The sequence below is a fragment of the Nestor notabilis genome, unplaced genomic scaffold (genome assembly GCF_000696875.1).
Source record: "Nestor notabilis isolate BGI_N333 unplaced genomic scaffold, ASM69687v1 scaffold8117, whole genome shotgun sequence".
In the NCBI taxonomy this organism is placed as follows: domain Eukaryota; kingdom Metazoa; phylum Chordata; class Aves; order Psittaciformes; family Psittacidae; genus Nestor; species Nestor notabilis.
In genome coordinates, this window is record NW_009936871.1 from 15,085 (window position 1) to 32,580 (window position 17,496).

Below are 17,496 nucleotides of genomic sequence, written 5' to 3' on the forward strand. Positions count from 1 at the left end.
ATGTGGAATATATCAAATCAGATCCAAGGTGCATCTGATAAGTTTGCTGCAGAAAAGTTCTGCTTCTGTCTTTTGAATTATTTTTGAATTCCAAATCCAGCTTCAGTACTTACCTCATTTTTGTACTTAAGCAGGAACCTGCAGATTTCATCACTACTGCAAGCTGAGAAGAGTGGAATTCCTTTTTTTAGCTCATTGTGTTGAAAAATGGTGGATAACCTTAACCACAGCTCTGGTATCTCTATGGAAATGAGCAGAGGAATTTGCTGTTATAGGAACTGTTCTGATGCTTAATAGCATCAGATTCCAGGATCCTGAAGACCACCCAGATTTGAGCCAGGCTGATGCTCCTTTCCAGATGCATATCCTGGTATTTGAACTGTCACCCTTTATTTTAGAACTAAACCAGAGAAAGAGCACCTGGACAGTCTCCATAACCAATCTCTTCTAGCAATACCTTGCCAGACCAGTACCTCTCCTGCTTCAATTGTGGTTGATTATTGCTTGCTCAGAGGCAGGGAAGAGCTTATTCCTCTTTTCTCCCCTCCTGCATGTTTAGTGATGCACTGTGTCCCTAGTAAATGGTCCTTTCCTCCTCCACTAATCCCAATTCCTTTCACTTTTCTGAACTTCTGGTACTTGAGCTAAGACTGCGCTGGTGCCCCTTAAAGTAGGTGGTTTGCACTAGGTTATGCATCTGCTGAGCATCTCTGGAGATACTGGTTTCTTTTCCCAGCACTGCCACTGTCAGATGCCTCCTCCTGCTTTTCTGCTCCACCGTCTCAGAAGGAGGGAAGGTTGGTCACTCGTGAGCCTCCAGGACTCTATGCCAAGAGTAGATAAATAAAGCTTAACCCACAATAGATAAAACCCAGCCTTCTTTCTTCACACTGTGAGGGAGCTGAGGCACAGGGTGCCCAGAGAAGCTGTGGCTGCCCCATCCCTGGCAGTGTCCAAGGCCAGCTTGGACACAGGGGCTTGGAACAACCTGTTCCAGTGGAAGGTGTCCCTGCCCGGGGCAGGGGTTGGAGCTGGAGGAGCTTTAAGGTTCCTCCCAACACAAACCAGGCTGGGGTTTTGTAAGTGAATTGTTGTCTCAAATCATCAGATGAGGTAAATAAACTTCACCAAAGCAACCGATGATGAAACTGTTATTTTGGAGACCTTGGAAAGGCTGGGCAAGCTCCTGGGAACCAAAGCCCCAGGTGCCTGTTGTTTGGAAGGAATTGGCAGTTGCCTGGCGTGTCTCCAGCCTCCAGACACGTGCTGGAACTGTTACAAGCTGTGTTCGTACCTGGGGGATAACCCGAGGAGGGTAACAGCTACCACAGATTCATCAACAACAGATCACGTTGTCGCGCTAATCCCCATGTATCATCAGGGAAGGCAGATGTCATGTGTTGAAGTTCATCAGCTTTTGACATGTGGCACTTCCAGGTGCAAGTGTGAGAAACATGGATGAGAAAAACCATTTGTGGTGAGGATCCAAATCTGTTTTCATCCCAGGGCTCCTTGCCAGGCCAAGGGGAGGTGGCTCCCCAGGCTTTGTTCTGGGTCCAGTGTTCAGGGTTTTGGTTGGTGGTTGTGTTGTGTTTTGGGTAGGGTCAAGCTACAGGGGTGGTGGTGCAGAAACCCACTGCACGGGGGTCTCAGTGGTGTGGGCACCACAGAGGGTGGTACTGAGCAGCGGGGTTAGTTCTTCCTTTAGGACTGACGCTGTATGTCTGGTGTGGTTTCTCATTGCCCTTGATTGCTCACTCCTGCCTTGCCCCTTTTGTGTTGCTGGTTTCCTGGGTGAGCTCCAGTGGGACTCGCAGGTATCTTGCTGCATTGATGACCTGCTCTGGGACATTTTGTATTTTGGTTCCAAACTTTCTTTCCTTGGAAAACTACCAGCTTGCTTTAATTCACTTTATCCTCAGCTTTACTGCCAAAAGATCTTCTTAGTATTTCTTGGAATTTGTTGAAGTCCATTGCTTTTATCTTCCTTAGGGGGAGAGAAATAGCAAAGTAAAAGCACTCATGTTTGTTCACGCCCAGGCTCCCAGCCAACTCTTCCTTCTGGATTTGCATCAGATGTATGAAAGCATCCCCTTTCCTCCTCCTCACTCCTTAGTACCACTCCGGGATGCTGCTACTCGTTTCTCCCCTTTAACCTCCCCACTCACATTTGAATAACTTGCTGAGATGAAGGAACTGCAGCAGAGTGTGATGGCACGTTAACTGTGAGGAAACTTTGCCGGTAGAAACTGATGGAAGAGGGAGGTTTCCCAGCGTGAGTCCCTGTTAGGGAAGCTGCTGAGCCTGCCTAGGGTGGGATGCCCAGCTCCCTAGGCAAACAGGGATGACAGCGTATCATCCTTCTTCCTATCCAGCATGTCCTATCGTGCTGGTGCTCCTGTCCCACACGGAAACATTCCTTTCCCGAGGTAGCTCAGCGTTACCCGGAGGTGCACGTTTGTTCCTGTACACGGAGCACTGCAGTACTAAGCAGCAAGCCTGCATGGAGTAAAATACTTGTCTTTCCCACTACTCAAGCCTGCCAGTTGTTAGGTGAGGAGCTGCTGCCCTGCCCTTCAGAGCAGATCTCCCCATCGCTGGGCTTTCCTCACTGCCTGTGTGGAGCCCCGTGATCCCTCTCAACACATGGACAAACCTAACTTAATACAGCTAATGGGAAAAGGGAATGACAGTTAGACCCATTTGCCTGCTGCGTGGGCAAAGGTAACCTCAGAGATGCCTTCTGCTGGGAGAGATGCTCTCCTGAACTTCAGAGAGATGCTCTTCTTCTTGGAGTCCCCCAGCCAGCGTGTGCACAGGGCTCATTTGGGGTGTTGTGCTCTGTTATCCACCGCTGAGGCCCTGCAGCACTTGGCTCAGGCTCTGGCAGGAGACCTGCACCCACTGCAGCCATTGCCCACTGGTGCCTGGGTGTCACCTACCCCCCTGCAAGCACACTTCCCCCTCTCCACAGCGGGCGCAGCGTCAGGACTCGGAAGGTGTCCCTCTCAATCTCCCTGCATAAAACACTGGAAGTTTTAAACCCTTTTCTAATTGATCCCCTGCATATATTTCAAAAGGGACCCTCAGTGGGTCTGCTGGCTCCTGGCGATAGCGTGTTATATGCCATGAGCCATAGAAGTTTGTTCTTTCACCTTGGGTCATTACAGCTGCTTGGCCATGCTGTGCTGATGAGGAAGTATCAATGACAGCTTCTCCCTGAAACTGCAGCTGGAGAAGAGTGTCTAAAAGGAGGGGTTGCATGGCAAGAGCTGTCTGTGTTGTATTTTGGCTCTTTTAAATCATGGGGTTTTTAACTTTTTTGGTTCTGAGAACTGAAATCCTTTTATTGCAGCTCTTTCTGGGCTCGTTCAAAGCCCACTGAAGTCAATACAAAGACTTGGACTTCAGTTACATTTGAATCCAGCCTTGCTGGCCAATGAAAGATTTAAACCAACTCCATCGTATCAAACACCACCAAACTCCAAACATTTACAGCCCTATTTATGTTTTGTGCATCTGTTCCTTCTAAATTACCACCAACTCTTGTATGCAAATGCCGGATTTGTTTCATGTTTGCTCATTGTGGTTTCAGTTACGCCTGTGGAAAGGGCGGGTGTGATGCTGTTGGATAAACGCTGATACGAGACGCTCCTGACCTGGCTGTTCTCCCCAAGCTGCTCTGAGCTCTCCACGCAGCTTCTCTTCTCCAGGCTGCACAGCCCCAACTTTCTCAGCCTGTCTTCATACGGGAGCTGCTCCAGCCACTCATCATCCTTGTGGCCTCCTCTGGACTTGCTCCAACAGCTCCGTGTCCTTCTTTATGCTGGGGACACCAGAACTGCACCCAGTGCTGCAAGTGGGGTCTCACAAGAGCAGGATCACCTTCGACCTGCTGGTCACACTTCTTTTTGGTGCACAGATACACATCTGTGTGGTCACCATGGGTACCACCAGCCACTGACCCTGGGATGTGGATCCTGCGGCTGCCCACTCCATGGATGATGTGACTGAGCTTCTCAAAGAGTTTGTCCCCCCACACTAGTGCAAACTCCTATAACAGGGGATAAAAGACACTTACAAAGATACCTTAAAGGGAACATGATTAGAAAAATACATTGTTGGAAACCAGGTGGATTAAATAGATGAAGCAGGAAGATGAAATGTAATGGGCAGTAAAACAAAGCAGCCCTTCTGCTGTGCACTAGCTTGTGCTTTCATATGTAGCTCCTCAGAGATGTTTGTTCTCTTTGCTGGTTTGGAGGTTTTGTCAACTTTTTTCCTCTTCTTTCTTCTCCTTATCACTCAAATACTCATAAATCCCATTGTTTAGAATTCCTCTCGTCTGGCCTATTATATATTAAGTATTATTTTGTGTTACTGATTGTTCTTTATTTCTTCCACACAATTACCCGTGGATTTTAAGCTTTCCTCTCGACACTAGGAGGTTTTCTGTGCCAAAACCTGACTTGCACAGCAGCCAGGGATTTTGATAGCCTGTTACAATGCGATCGTTAGACAGAGCTTAGGGAGATGCTCTGCTGCACCCTGCCATGTGCCAGAATACACACAGGGAATGCTTGAGACTGTTTTCTGATGGCTGGTACAAGGTGTTTACGGGATTGCTTAATAAATCAATATTTAAATAGATTGTTCTGAGAAGTTAAAGCCTGACTAGGAAAGGGCAAAGCATGCTGGGTTACATCTAGAAATGCAGGAGCTGAACTGAATTCCTGCTGGTACCTTGTGTGTTCGCATATAAATGCACATAAACACATCAAGATCCCACTGAATTCAGTGGGTTTTGATAAGTCATCAAGAAAAGATGGAAAAAATGAGCTTATTAAGTTACTCAGCCCAGTGGCTGTTAAAGGCATGTCTCGAATGTTGCCACACACTGGTGAAGTTTCTGATATGAAGAGGCACTTCTTAAACCACTCCATTAGGTTGGGAGTAGGTAGGGCTGGTGCTCTGAATAAGTTAGAGAAATTAAATAATGTAGAGTATTGGAAACCATTTTACTCATGTAAAGTACCAGTGGTGCTGATTCCTTGTAAAGATTTGTTACTTTGTTGGTAAAACTCTATGTGTGTTTGTGTATATATATATAAAAAAATTAATATATTTGGATATTGCTCATATCTGGTTTTCTGAGGCAGAAAAGAGATCTCAGAAAACCTGTTCTCTTACCTGGAAGTCTTTATCTTACACACCAGAGAGCAATTTCCCTAACAAAAGGCTACGTTAAGATGCCAAATTAAAATCTGATGAAAATCAGCAGAAAGAGAAGACTCTTTTTTTTGGCATTTCCAATTAATGCCCCCAAAACCGTTCGTGCAGTCAGACAATATGGTTAATCACAAAGGTGAAATTGGAAGTTGCCAGCCCCGAATGCTAGTGTAAAAGTTAATAAATTCAGCTCATAATCATTATGCACATGCTAGTTATAATAATTTACTGTCCATACCGAATCTTTATAAGCATTGTAATTAAATATAAAATGCACATTAGAATTATAATGAGTAATTAGGGCAACATAACTAATGTGCATGAGAGTCCCGAAGCTCATTAAAGCAGTAAAGAAAGAAACCTGTTCTAGCTGGAGCTTCTCTGCAGCTTCCGGTGCTGCACGCATTGTTTTAACTGTTCCTTTAGACATTTACCAGCAAGATGAAAATATTTGGGTGGGAAAGCAGATTCAGAAGAGCTCTGCATCACTTTGGGATGGAGCAGAAGTTGTACAATTTGGTTTCCCAGCACAAGCGCCTGACTCATGCAAACATGTTGGGGATATCAGCTGAGCAGAAAGTAATTATAGAGTGAAGATGATCATTTTCACATCTTCTTCATTAACACGCTGTGAGAGAGATGGAGTGCAGTGAGCACTCAGCACCCTCGTATGAGACTTTAACAGGGGTATTTGTTGACACTTCAATTGCTTCACTCAGATGAAAGAGGATGTGCACGTATCGGAGCGTGCGTATGCACTCGATGTGCTGCTCATCTATCACCAGATTTCCAACGGGTCCACCCTGAGGCTCTCACAATGCACCAAGAGCGTTGTATTTGGTTGTGGTACAGGAACAACTCAGCTGTTCCATCAGTGTTCTTGCTTATGCTGTGTTGTGCTCCTGTCCCCAGGGTGCTTTTCATGGAATGGTTTGGGTTGGAAAGGACCTTAAAGCTCCTCCAGTCCCAGCGCCCTGCCCCGGGCAGGGACACCTTCCACTAGAGCAGGTTGCTCCAAGCCCCTGTGTCCAGCCTGGCCTTGAACATATCTCCTGTCCCTCTCATGAGGACACATAAATATGTATTTCATTGGAGTAATAAGTACGCATTTTGGGTCAAAAACAGCTTTACCTTCTGAGCCATTTCATGTAGGGAGAGACGTGAAAGGGCATTAGTATAACTCCAGTTAAGCTGAGCCTCTGAGCACCCACTTGAAAAAGCCTTTCCTAGCAAAGCACTTACACATCTTCGAGAAATTGATATGAACAAGTTCCAGTAATTTATTTTCAAGTCAGAAATTAAGCATTTATTTTAAGTGCTCTGCTCTGCAGGGATGAGCTGTGGGAGAGGATGGAATGAGGATCTGCCACAGGGAGAGTAAACCTACAAACGTGCGTCACTAAAGCCTGGTACTGCAAACACATACGTAGAATCATATCTTTTTCTTGGTGATTTTATCTAACTATTATTTAGGAGATATAAAAATGATGAATACATTTATAATGAGTCTTATGAGAGGTTCTCATGTTAACATCACTGTTACAACTTACTTACGTCTTCTATCAGAGCAGTGACTTTTCTGTTAAGTGCCCTCCCTTTGGGAGCTCTATGGCTCTCGTCCCCTTCATCCCTCCCTCCTGTAGGATCTTCCAGGTAAGTGCTTCCCTCTCCACTGATGCTCTATGCCTTGGAGACCAGTTGTTATTCTCTTGCTCATGTGTGTGTTCATTACTGTTATTTATACTGAAGTGGTCTGCATGCACACAGAAGCACGTTGGTGTCTCTGCAACATGACTGGAATCTCTTCCCATCTAACTTGTGGAAGGGAAAACCTTCCAAGCTGGAGGGAAGGCTTGCTGAAGCCTTGCCTGCCCACACCTCCCTTTGGCCTTGGATTCTTTTGTGTTGAATCTTGAACATTTATCTAGTTTTCCCACTGTTTTCCCAGCTGTTATTACTTTATTTATGATGTATTAAAGCTGTTGTTTCTTTTTACCTTTTTAAACTTCCATCAGGTCTTCAAGCTTGTGTCCATCTGTATCTATCCCTTGCCTTCTGCTGCCCACTCAGGACTTCTGCTAGCATCTGTTTGATCCGTCAGCCAAATGGAGCAGGGCTGCATCAGTAATGATGCCAAATGATGTTCTGTAATTGTTTAAGTCATCCTTATTAAACTCCTGAATGAAAAAGTTTTCCTAGATGGCCAGAATCTCTCCTTGCTGCTGATTCCCTAAGCAGCCATAGGAACTCTTCTCCAGCCTGGAGGAGAGAAGGCTCCTGAAGGGGACACCTTAGAGCAGCTCCAGTGCCTAAAGGGGCTCCAGGAAACCTGGAGAGGGGCTTTGGACAAGGGACGTAGGGGCAGGACAAGGGGAATGGCTTGAACCTGCCAGAGGGGAGATTGAGGTGAGATCTCAACCAGTGTATATTGGCTAACAGTGAAGGCAGGATTAAGCCAAACCTTGTGAGCACTTGTTAACATAATACATGAGCTTTCCTCTTACAAAAGGACGTGTATTTTGATCAGTAAAGTATCCCTGCTCACTGGTACAGCCTCAGAATCTTTTGACACAGGAGCCCACACGTGCAGCCCCAGCAGCACAAGCAAGCAGATCTCTGCAGCACGACTGACAGCAGCAAGAGCAAACCACAAATGTCTTCTCTAAAATGAGTCTTTAAATGACCACATGGGAGAACGTCAAAACTCAATATGAAGTAGTGGAGACCTGAAAATCATTTCCCATGTCTCCGTCCCTTTCCAAAGCAAACCTTGGCTCCGAGAGCAGCAGGTATTTAGGTGTGGAATTTCATCCGGAGTTACAGAGTCTTCCACACTGATGTGAGCAGTAGGGGCTGATGGTTTTGGTCTCAGCATGTAGCTAATCAGTGCACCAGAAATGTGCCTGCACCACAGTTTGTCTTTCTATTGCAAACAAGGAAACGACCTGACAAGGGGAAATCTGAGAGAACGGTGACTCCAAGCTGCCCTTGGTTTCTGTTTTCATCCTAGCATTAACCGGGGATTTCCTAGAGAAGGGAATATTGATTTTTAGGTTTATTGTGAACAAAGAGAAGCTGAAATCCTTCAGAAAGGGAGATCTAAAAAACCTTCCGAGGTTTTCCAATATTTCCCAAACAAACCTTGGTCTCAGCAGACAGCAAAGCCTGGAATCACGATTTGTAGCTGGGATCCAGCCAACATCCCCTTCCCAGCTGCACTGGGAGCGCGGTGCCTGGGGCTCCTGCCGCACAAAGCATTGGCAAGCTGTACGTTTTTATGGATTATTTAAGTTATGCATTTATTAGCAGTGATTTATTTAAAAAGCAAACAGCCAAAGCAAACCAAACAATGTCAAAAGTCCCCCAAATCCCACAGAACACCCAGCAAAAGGTGAGCAGGTCCCACTGAGGAGCAGGAAGGTGGTACTTTTTAGACAAGAACCTTCTACATGACTCAGGCCTTTGCTGGTCTTTTATTTGCTCTTTCTGCTCAGCTCTTGAGGATTCAGTGTTCTCTGAGCAGTGTGCACACAGCGTGGTAGGTTCATTCCAAACTCAGGGGGTTTGCTAGTAATCCTGCCCCCTCCGAATTAGAAAAAACCCACCAAATGTTTTCACTTCCTTGGAATAGTGGAGGAAAAAAAGTTTCTTACTACAAATCTTTCCAGGGAGCCACTGCACAGTGATGGAGAGACGTGTGGATAAAGAGGGCTGAAAGAAAGCTGGAGAGGGGCTTTGGAAAAAGGTTGTAGGGACAGAACAAGGGCAATGGCTTGAACCTGCCAGAGGGGAGATCGAGATGAGCTCTGAGGCAGAAGCTCTTCCCTGTGAGGGTGCTGAGGCGCTGGCACAGGGTGCCCAGAGAAGCTGTGGCTGCCCCATCCCTGGCAGTGTTCAAGGCCAGGTTGGACACAGGGGCTTGGAGCAACCTGCTCTAGTGGAAGGTGTCCCTGCCCGTGGCAGGGGTTGGAGCTGGAGGAGCCCATCATCATTCAGCCAATGCTTTTGTATTGTTTATCTCACATGAGTTTTGCTTTTGTGTGTCTCATCTTGGACATTTTTAGTTGTTACTCTTTCCAAAGCTGATCCACAAGCTTTGCTGTGCTCTGAGGAGGTGGTGGTGCCACACGGTGCTGCAGGAGCAAAGGCAAAATGTGACCTGTTCACAGCTCTTCATGTCATCAGTCTCACTCAAAGTTATTCTTTGAAGGTCTTGGCTGCACAAAGTGCTTCACTTCTCAGGAAGGAGTAAGCTTTATGTGTCATTGTGATTTTTATGGAGTAACAAATACGTCTGATGTTTTTCCTATGCAGCTTATGGAGAAGTGGTTGTACAAATCAGTTATGTGTTTACTATCTGCTTGAGATGTTCATGTTACTGGTTGAAAGGTCATAACTTCATGGACTGGTTTGATGTAACCGTGGAAGAGAAAGTTGAAGGCAGAGGTGTGTTTGCTGGCTGTGGGAGCTTGTAGTCTGTCTGTCTGCTTGACTTGGGGCAGGGTGTGAGCAACGGGCAAGAAAGAACCAGTTCTCTGTTTAATCCCGCCCAGAACATCCTTATGTGGTGCTGGGAGTTCATGTTTGCTTGCCCTGGCTGTAACAGCTGGATTCCTGTGCCATGTCCAACACATCTGGAACAGCAGCCACGGGTGGTGTTGGTGATGGATGGGTGTGCAATGGCCCTGACCCATCCAGGCCAGGAACTTGGCTGTCACACTGCTCCTCACATCTCTGAGGCTTCTTTACTGTGGCTGCTTCCCATAAAACATTATGGTCTCTTAACGTGAGCAATGGGAGAGGGGGTGGAAGAAGCAGCTGAGAGGCAGTCAGCATTTTATATGTGCATAAACACCTTAAAGCAACATCTGGAAAACTGCTCGGGAAAAAATAAACAGATTGTTATTTACAAGATCTGTGGTTTGGTTTTTATGGCGCTTTTATGATGCACATAAATTATTGTTGAAAACCAGAAGATGTAAAAGAAATTCCAGGGAGAAGCAATTGTTGTTCAGTCTTTCCTTTGGTAATCTTTCCTGAGGAATTTGTTCTGGTGTATTTTCAGCTAACAGTTGCCTTTTGCTGGCAACGGGAAAAACTGACAATCACTTTTTATCTGTGTTTGTATCTGTAGTTCTATGTTTAAGATGTTTATTGCTATTTACGGTGTTTGCTATTTAAAAAGACAAAATAGATTTACTGACACAACTCTGTATCCATTGCAATGGTGGAAAAGTCACGCTGTTATATGGTACTTGTGGTTGGATCATAATTGCAAAGGTAAGTTTGTTCTTTTAATATGCAAAACAAGAGCACAAAGGCTGTCAGAGACTAATGGGGTTTATGGGGCGTTTGCAGAAGACTTGAAGCTGCCAGAGGGGAGACTGAGATGAGCTCTGAGGCAGAAGCTCTTCCCTGTGAGGGTGCTGAGGCGCTGGCACAGGGTGCCCAGAGAAGCTGTGGCTGCCCCATCCCTGGCAGTGTTCAAGTCCAGGTTGGACACAGGGGCTTGGAGCAACCTGCTCTAGTGGAAGGTGTCCCTGCCCGGGGCAGGGGTTGGAGCTGGAGGAGCTTTAAGTTCCCTTCCAACACAAACCAGGCTGGGATAAGTGGTGCTGGTCCTGTCTGTGTGTTGGGCCCTGGGTGCTGCCATCCTCTCCTTGGCCAAGCCCCCTGGGACTCCGCAGCCTCTCAGCCAGTTCTTCATGTGCTTTCTTTGTGATTCTGATGTTTTAAATACATCTCATACAACACTAATGCTTATAAATAGTTAATCTTTACGTCGAGTAACTGAGTCGGATAAACAGCTTGTTCAGTATGGGCTTGCTATCTCTTCGTGTCTCAGTTGTGTTTTTTTACACCCGATACACAGAATATATGTCAGAATCTGCTGTGTGGGATGGTTTTTACACTGCTGGAGGAAAACGTGATTGAACGTGACTCACGCTGGAGGCAGGCGGCAGGCAGTGACACAGAGCGCGCTGCAGGGGAGCGGCGCGGGGGGGTCTGCTATCGAGATGCAAATGTCCGTTTTACACTTCTTTTTTTTCAGTTGCTCCCACAATTCAGGAACTTAAATCCAGCGGTGTGATGCTTGGAGGGAACGGCCTGATACGGTGCGAAGGTGCAGGAGTTCCTGCCCCGGTCTTTGAGTGGTACAAAGGAGAGAGGAAGTAAGTAGCCGGTGCTTGCCAACCCCCTCGTGCTGCTGGGGATGCTGGGGACCAGAGTGGAAGAGAGAGGAGACCATCAGGCTGGCTCTGTCCCCTGTGATGATGTGACCATCAGGCTGTCCTGAAATCAGTGCTGAGCTTTAAACAGTGGTTTAAAGCAGCCAGAGCCAACAGAAGTGTTGGCCAGCAACAGCCATGCTGTGCATGGCTCTGGGGGCAGTTCCTTGGTTTCCTTGTGGCTGTAGTTCCTGTGCTCTTAAAGGTGTTAGCAGGACGCCCATGGCTGGGCTGTGATAGGGAGCGTTGCAATAATGAGCCTAATTTCTCAATATGCTTTCGTAATTACAACCTTTTAGGTACAATAACCAGAAAGGCACTGAAAAGCTCTACTGAAAGGGTTTATGGTTTTTTAAACCCATCTTCATGTGTGTCCTGCTGAGGGTTTGTGATTGGAAAGGATTTTTCAACAAGACTTTCAACCAAACCTTAATGTGGATGAATTTTCTCCCAGTTGGGCCATTTGTGGTCTAGGCCATGGGTTTACTGTCCACAGAGCTGCTGCACATCACAGCATTCATGGGGGCTCTGCCTGAACCCCCAAAACCGACCATGTGCTTTGGTTTTGTTTACAGGCAGCTTTACCTTCAGGTCATTATTGCTGTGTGATGATAACCAGCATCATTTTAAAACCCACCTCACGAAACAGGTAGATATTTTCCTTTTTGGATAGGAAACTTTGGTTTATGGCTCTTAGTTTATCTAAGAGCTTCCTTCTGTCAGGTTTGCACATTGGTGCAAAAGCAAGTGGATAGTGTCTCTTGTAAGCGACTGTCCAGATGCACCTTCCAGCTTCTGGAATTTCCTGGCTTCTGAGTGTTGGGTTCCTCAGCTCAAACATCCCATTAAACCTGGGAGCTGATGTGAGAATATTAACAATCATTTTTCATGAAAAGCCATCTGTCAGCTCATTTCCCCCTGGCCAGCTGCTCCCCTTCCCAGGCTGAAGGTGCTCCTCCTCCTTTGTGCCTTTCAGAGCAGCCCTAACTATGCACCATACCCTAAAGCGTTCTGTAAAACACTATAATTGATCTTTACTGTATGTAACAGTAAATGTTCTGTTGGCAAAATGCATTGGCATCTATTTCCAACAATGCAACTTATGTTGTGCACATGTTGGGGGAAGCTGCAGCAGACACATTTTATGTACCAAATGTTTAGCACTCTGGATTCAATTTGCTGTTTCCAGAGTGACAGTCACCTTTCTGTTCATAACATTGACCAAGTCCTCTCATGAGCAGCGGCAAAGCCTAAGCAGAGCACTTCAGGACACTAAAATTGTGCCTTCTGTTTTCTGTTTCAGTGGGGGTATTGCCTGAGGCTGGCTGTAATCAGCAAGAAATGCACTGTCCTGTTGTGTCTTACTGCTCAAACGTTGCCCATCCTATTCTGTTAAGCTGTTGTTGGCAGATGTGCGAGGCATAGATCACTACGGAGGTACTGGGGATCCCTGAACTCCACTGCTTGCAGGAAACAGTTGCAACACTGCTTTTTCCTCCAGTATTATCCTCTTCACCTCTGGGTCATGAGAGCCAGTGCAGAATGAGCCTTGGACAGCTCAGGTGTTGTTTTAGTGCAGCACTGAGAGGAGTCAGCTCTCACAGGTAGTTCAGAGTAGCAGGTATGCTGTCTCTTTGCAGATACACTACAAGACTAGATTTGTACACTGGGAGTGCACACCCTGCCATATTTTCTGGTAGAAGCATAGAGAGAGTCTGATTTCCTTCACTTAGTCTTGGATTGAGACCTTCTTTTTTTCCTTTTTGGATTGGGACTTTTTTGGGCGAGGTTTGTAGATTGTTGAATAAATGAACAGCAGGAGTTAAAACTAAAACCTGAAGTATATGTTCAGTGTCTGAAACAAGCCTTTTGGGTCTTTAAACTGTATCGTTGTTACCTTAATTAATGTATATCCAAACGCACAGTTTCCAAACTCCAGGGATCATCTCATCATAGAATAGCTGTTAACAGTCAACATAAAAGCAGTATCAGGCTACAGTCACTTAAAGCAGCTTGTCTGTGAGGCAGAGCTGGCAGGACTAATTCTGCCTAATCACTGAGCTCACAAGAGCTGCTGTTCACTAATCTTCACAAGTGCTGGTGCACACGCTGCTTTGAGATCCTCCTCCTTGGCCAAGTGCAAGGTGAGGAGCCCAAAGCCCCAGAGCCAGGCAGACCCAGCACCTCTGCTCACCTTCTGCACCTGGGAAAGGCCAGGAGGGGTCTCACGGGCAGGTTTCAGACCAATTAGCGCTTTATCTGTCAAAAGCAGTGCCTTGAACTCCATGTGGGAGCTGCTGGGTGGCTCCACAGGCCCAGAGAGGGTTTGGTGAGCTGAGAAAGGAATGGAAACTGGGGGAAAGCTGGTAAAAACATCTTCAAATTAGAAATACGTGTGGCTCTAAAACCGTGCAAGGATTCCCTGCGGAGAGGAGAAATGCTTCACTGCACTCACTCCCAGCACCTGAGCTCCACAACTGCTCGAGTGTGATGCATTATAGGGTTATGGAGAAATTAGATCTCAGACATTAAACAAACACAGGGAAGAAGCTCGAAAGTCACCTATCTAAAAATATAAACTCCCTTATTCTTGATAAAGCAAACAAGACTTAGGTTCAAAACAACAAAACTCATTATAATGGCTTAATATATTACAATAACATGAAGGCATTCAAATGTGAAACCAAAGGCACTCCCCAGGGCTGGCAATGATGCATGAGCTTCTCTGGATGCATGGTCTCTGGAGTAAAAAAGGAGATCACTCTTCCCTTTAGTACTACTGGTACAAAGCAGTAAGGTGAAGAAATGTGTAGGGTGGCTGCACTTAGAATAATTTGGTAAACTTAAAATAACTTGGTAAACCCCAAACAAGTCATAAAAGCTGTGTTCAGTCAGTGAGCAAAGCAGAGCAGCACACAGGAGTAATTGAAAGTAAAAGCATCTGGTTCTTACAACTGCAAATGGGAATCCTCAAAACTGCTGAGTTTATGCTAACTAATGATGACTCCTCGGTCTGTTACTTGTGTGGCTTATTGATAGGCACATCTATCCCATCCCATTCCCTCCCTCAGTGCCAGCCTCTTCCCGGGAGGGACATGGGGGAAGGTGATGCTGTCCCGACTGCATGGCAGGACAGTGGGAGGGGAAGGAGGGGCAGAGAACCCAGCACGCACTCCCAGTTCTCATCTTTTGGGCAGCCTGGGGAAGGCAGCAGATCACATTGAGCAGATGCAGTTCAGTTTTGGTACAATTTCATCTCTAACAGGGCAAGGGGATGGCAGAAATCCCAACACCCCATTGATTTCTGGGCCAAAAAAATGAGTTAAACCTTTATAGCTGTAAAATAGAGATGCTGTACTTCAAACTGCAGTTACGGGCTGAAAGGATGGAGGTAGCTTGGAAACTGCCAGTAGGAATAAGCCACAGGTGGAAGAGGAGCTACTGCTCCAGTACCCTGTGATCCAGTACCTCCAGTACCCAGTGCTCCTCTCCTGGGAGAGGAGACGATGGGATTGACACCTCAAAAAGCAGCAGAAGGGATGGTGGCTGTGGCTGAGCTGGGGAAAGGGCACTTGGAGGAAAGCATCTGCCCTGGGGCTGGAGCGAGTAACTGGGCTGTGGTGCTCAGCACCTGCCTGCTCAGCTTTCCAGCACCAGTTGCCACCACACTGATAGTGCTGCCACCAGCTCTGAGCAGCGGGGTGCTGGTGTGGGAGCATTGGAGCAGAGAGGGCTTTGGAGCAGGGGAAGCTCTTGGATTTTCCTGCAGGAAAGGCAGAAAGAGGAGGGACAGACATTGGCTCCATTCCTTAGAATGGAGACTCTCCATTCCTTAGAAGGAGAATCATAGAATGAAGAAGGGACCTCAGGATCATCTCATCCAATTTTTCTAGACAAAGCATGACCTAGACTAGACGTCCCAGCACCCTCTCCAGCCCAGTCTTCACAGTGTCCAACTTTGGGGAGTCAGCACTTCCCTGGGGAGATTATTCCAGTGGCTGGTTGTTCTCATTGGGAAAAAGTTTCCTCTTGTATCCAACTGGCACGTCCCCAGGAGTGACTTGTGCCCATCACCCCTCATCTTCCCAAGCAGTCCCATGGCTAAAAGGCAGTCTCCATCTTCTTTGATGCCACCCTCTTAAATACTGGAACATGGTGACAAGGTCTCTCCTAAGCCACCTTTTCTCCAGGCTGAACAAGCCCAGCTCTCTCAGCCTTTCCTCACACAGCTGCCCAGTCATTGGTTCATCAGACATCCATATGCATAGGTTGGAAGAACAAACTTTTGCCCTTCACAAGTCTGGACAAAAGATGACTGTTCTAACTGCAGCATTCACCCCAAACCAGGCATTTCAATCCCATTTCTTTAGGTTTCTTGCAAAACCACATGTGTCCATCGCATGTGCTACGTCCTCTGCCCAACCGTGGGCTGTGCAGAGCAGACCTAAGTCCTTTACAGCAACACAAACTGCTCAGGCAAGAGAAAGCCCCTGCATGTGGAGCAGCATATAGTGCCCAAGTGGAACAGACACACTCCCGTAACGACAAGAAGTGTCAGTCCACAGTGTGCAGAAGTGCAGTTAATGAGAGACTTGAAATGGTTTTCGACACAATGCCTGAAGGTTGCATTCATTCCAGGATGTATGATTATATCTTCCAATTTATCAGACAAAACTTGTATATTTGAGCTGGAACTCTGCTCCTTATGGGAGATACAAGGAATTGTGAGTAACCAATCAGCTGTAGCTTGTATTTTAATAACGTGGTTACTCTTCTGATTTCCTTTTTTGTTCAAACATGATTTACCTACAACAACAACATTTAAGTTGTCCATCTGTCTTTGCCCCGGTGCAGCAATGGTGCTTCTGACTTGGCTTTGGAAGCAACACCAAAAGGCCTGCACAGTTCCTATGAAATTTGGGGTGGGAAGCTCAAAGACAGGGAGGAAAAGAGCCCTGGTTTGCCTTTTCCCACGCTCCATTCCCTGGTTCCTATTCAGGTTGCTGTCTCAGGATGCTGAGCACATCTTTCCTAACAGCATGTCTAATCTGTAGCTGTAGAGGCCTGTAAAATAAACTGTGGTCACAATTCTATGTAGTCACAGTTCTAGTCACCTAACCCTCATCTGCCATCAGCTGGAGGTGTGCAAGGAACACCAGCAATTGCCAGAGCCTGACAAAACACTCTCTGAAACACCATAACTATTTTCTGCCCCAAATAGGGTATTTACAGGTTTAGTTAGGTTTGCCCAATTTAGAATCTAAGCTCTCCATCTGAGAGTTCTGTCCTATGCCATAGCCAGGCAGGGCTATGGGTGTCAGTCGTCATTTCGACTGTAGGACACACAAACAGAACCCGTTCCCCTCAATGCCCCGCAGCTTCAGTGTTGCCCATGGCCTCTCCTATCTGCTGCTGTGGTAACTTTGCTGGACAGACTATGCTGGAAGCTTGCAAACAGTTGTCTGTGCTACCAGTTATACCTAGAAACAGGAGAAAAAAGATTAAAAAGAGAAAGAATGAAAGAAAAGCATTGCTGTGGTATATGAGTTATAGACATTTTCTTTTTGCTTTCTAGACTGATCAATGGTCAACAAGGAATCACTATTAAAAATTATAGCACAAGATCACTTCTTACTGTTACCAATGTGACAGAAGAGCATTTTGGCAACTATACATGTGTCGCTGCCAACAAGCTAGGGACGACCAATGCCAGCCTGCCTCTCAACCGTAAGTAATGTGGACATGTGGCAAATGTTCATGGTTGTTTGTTTCCACATACAAGGATTCAAAAGCCAAAAACTAGGAGTGTGGTTTTCCCCCTCTCCGGTTTCTTCACAAGGTTTATAAATACCATTGACTTCCTCAGTCCTGGGAAATGAAGCAGAGGGTTCTTTATTCTGTGCTGCAGGAGGGTTGCTGTTCTGGAAGTGATGGCACACTTTGGTGGTATCAGTGGGTTATGGATCTACCAAACCCACAACCAAACCCAACCCGCCGCCATGGTGTAGAGGCAGAGTTAGCGCGACAGATTTCTGCT

The 17,496-nt window shown here is 46.4% G+C and overlaps 1 protein-coding gene across 1 annotated transcript in view; it reads left to right on the plus strand.

Annotated features, from left to right (window-relative positions):
• The window catches only part of LOC104408837 (neuronal growth regulator 1), a gene marked incomplete at both ends in the record, with an annotated part of 31,383 nt that extends 14,197 nt beyond the window's left edge, over positions 1-17,186 (plus strand). The window contains 2 exons of the mRNA XM_010018560.1: positions 11,282-11,402; positions 17,035-17,186. Coding sequence (XP_010016862.1) covers positions 11,282-11,402; positions 17,035-17,186 — 273 coding nt within the window. The remainder of the gene's footprint in view (positions 1-11,281; positions 11,403-17,034) is intronic.
• Between the last annotated feature and the right edge of the window lie 310 nt (positions 17,187-17,496).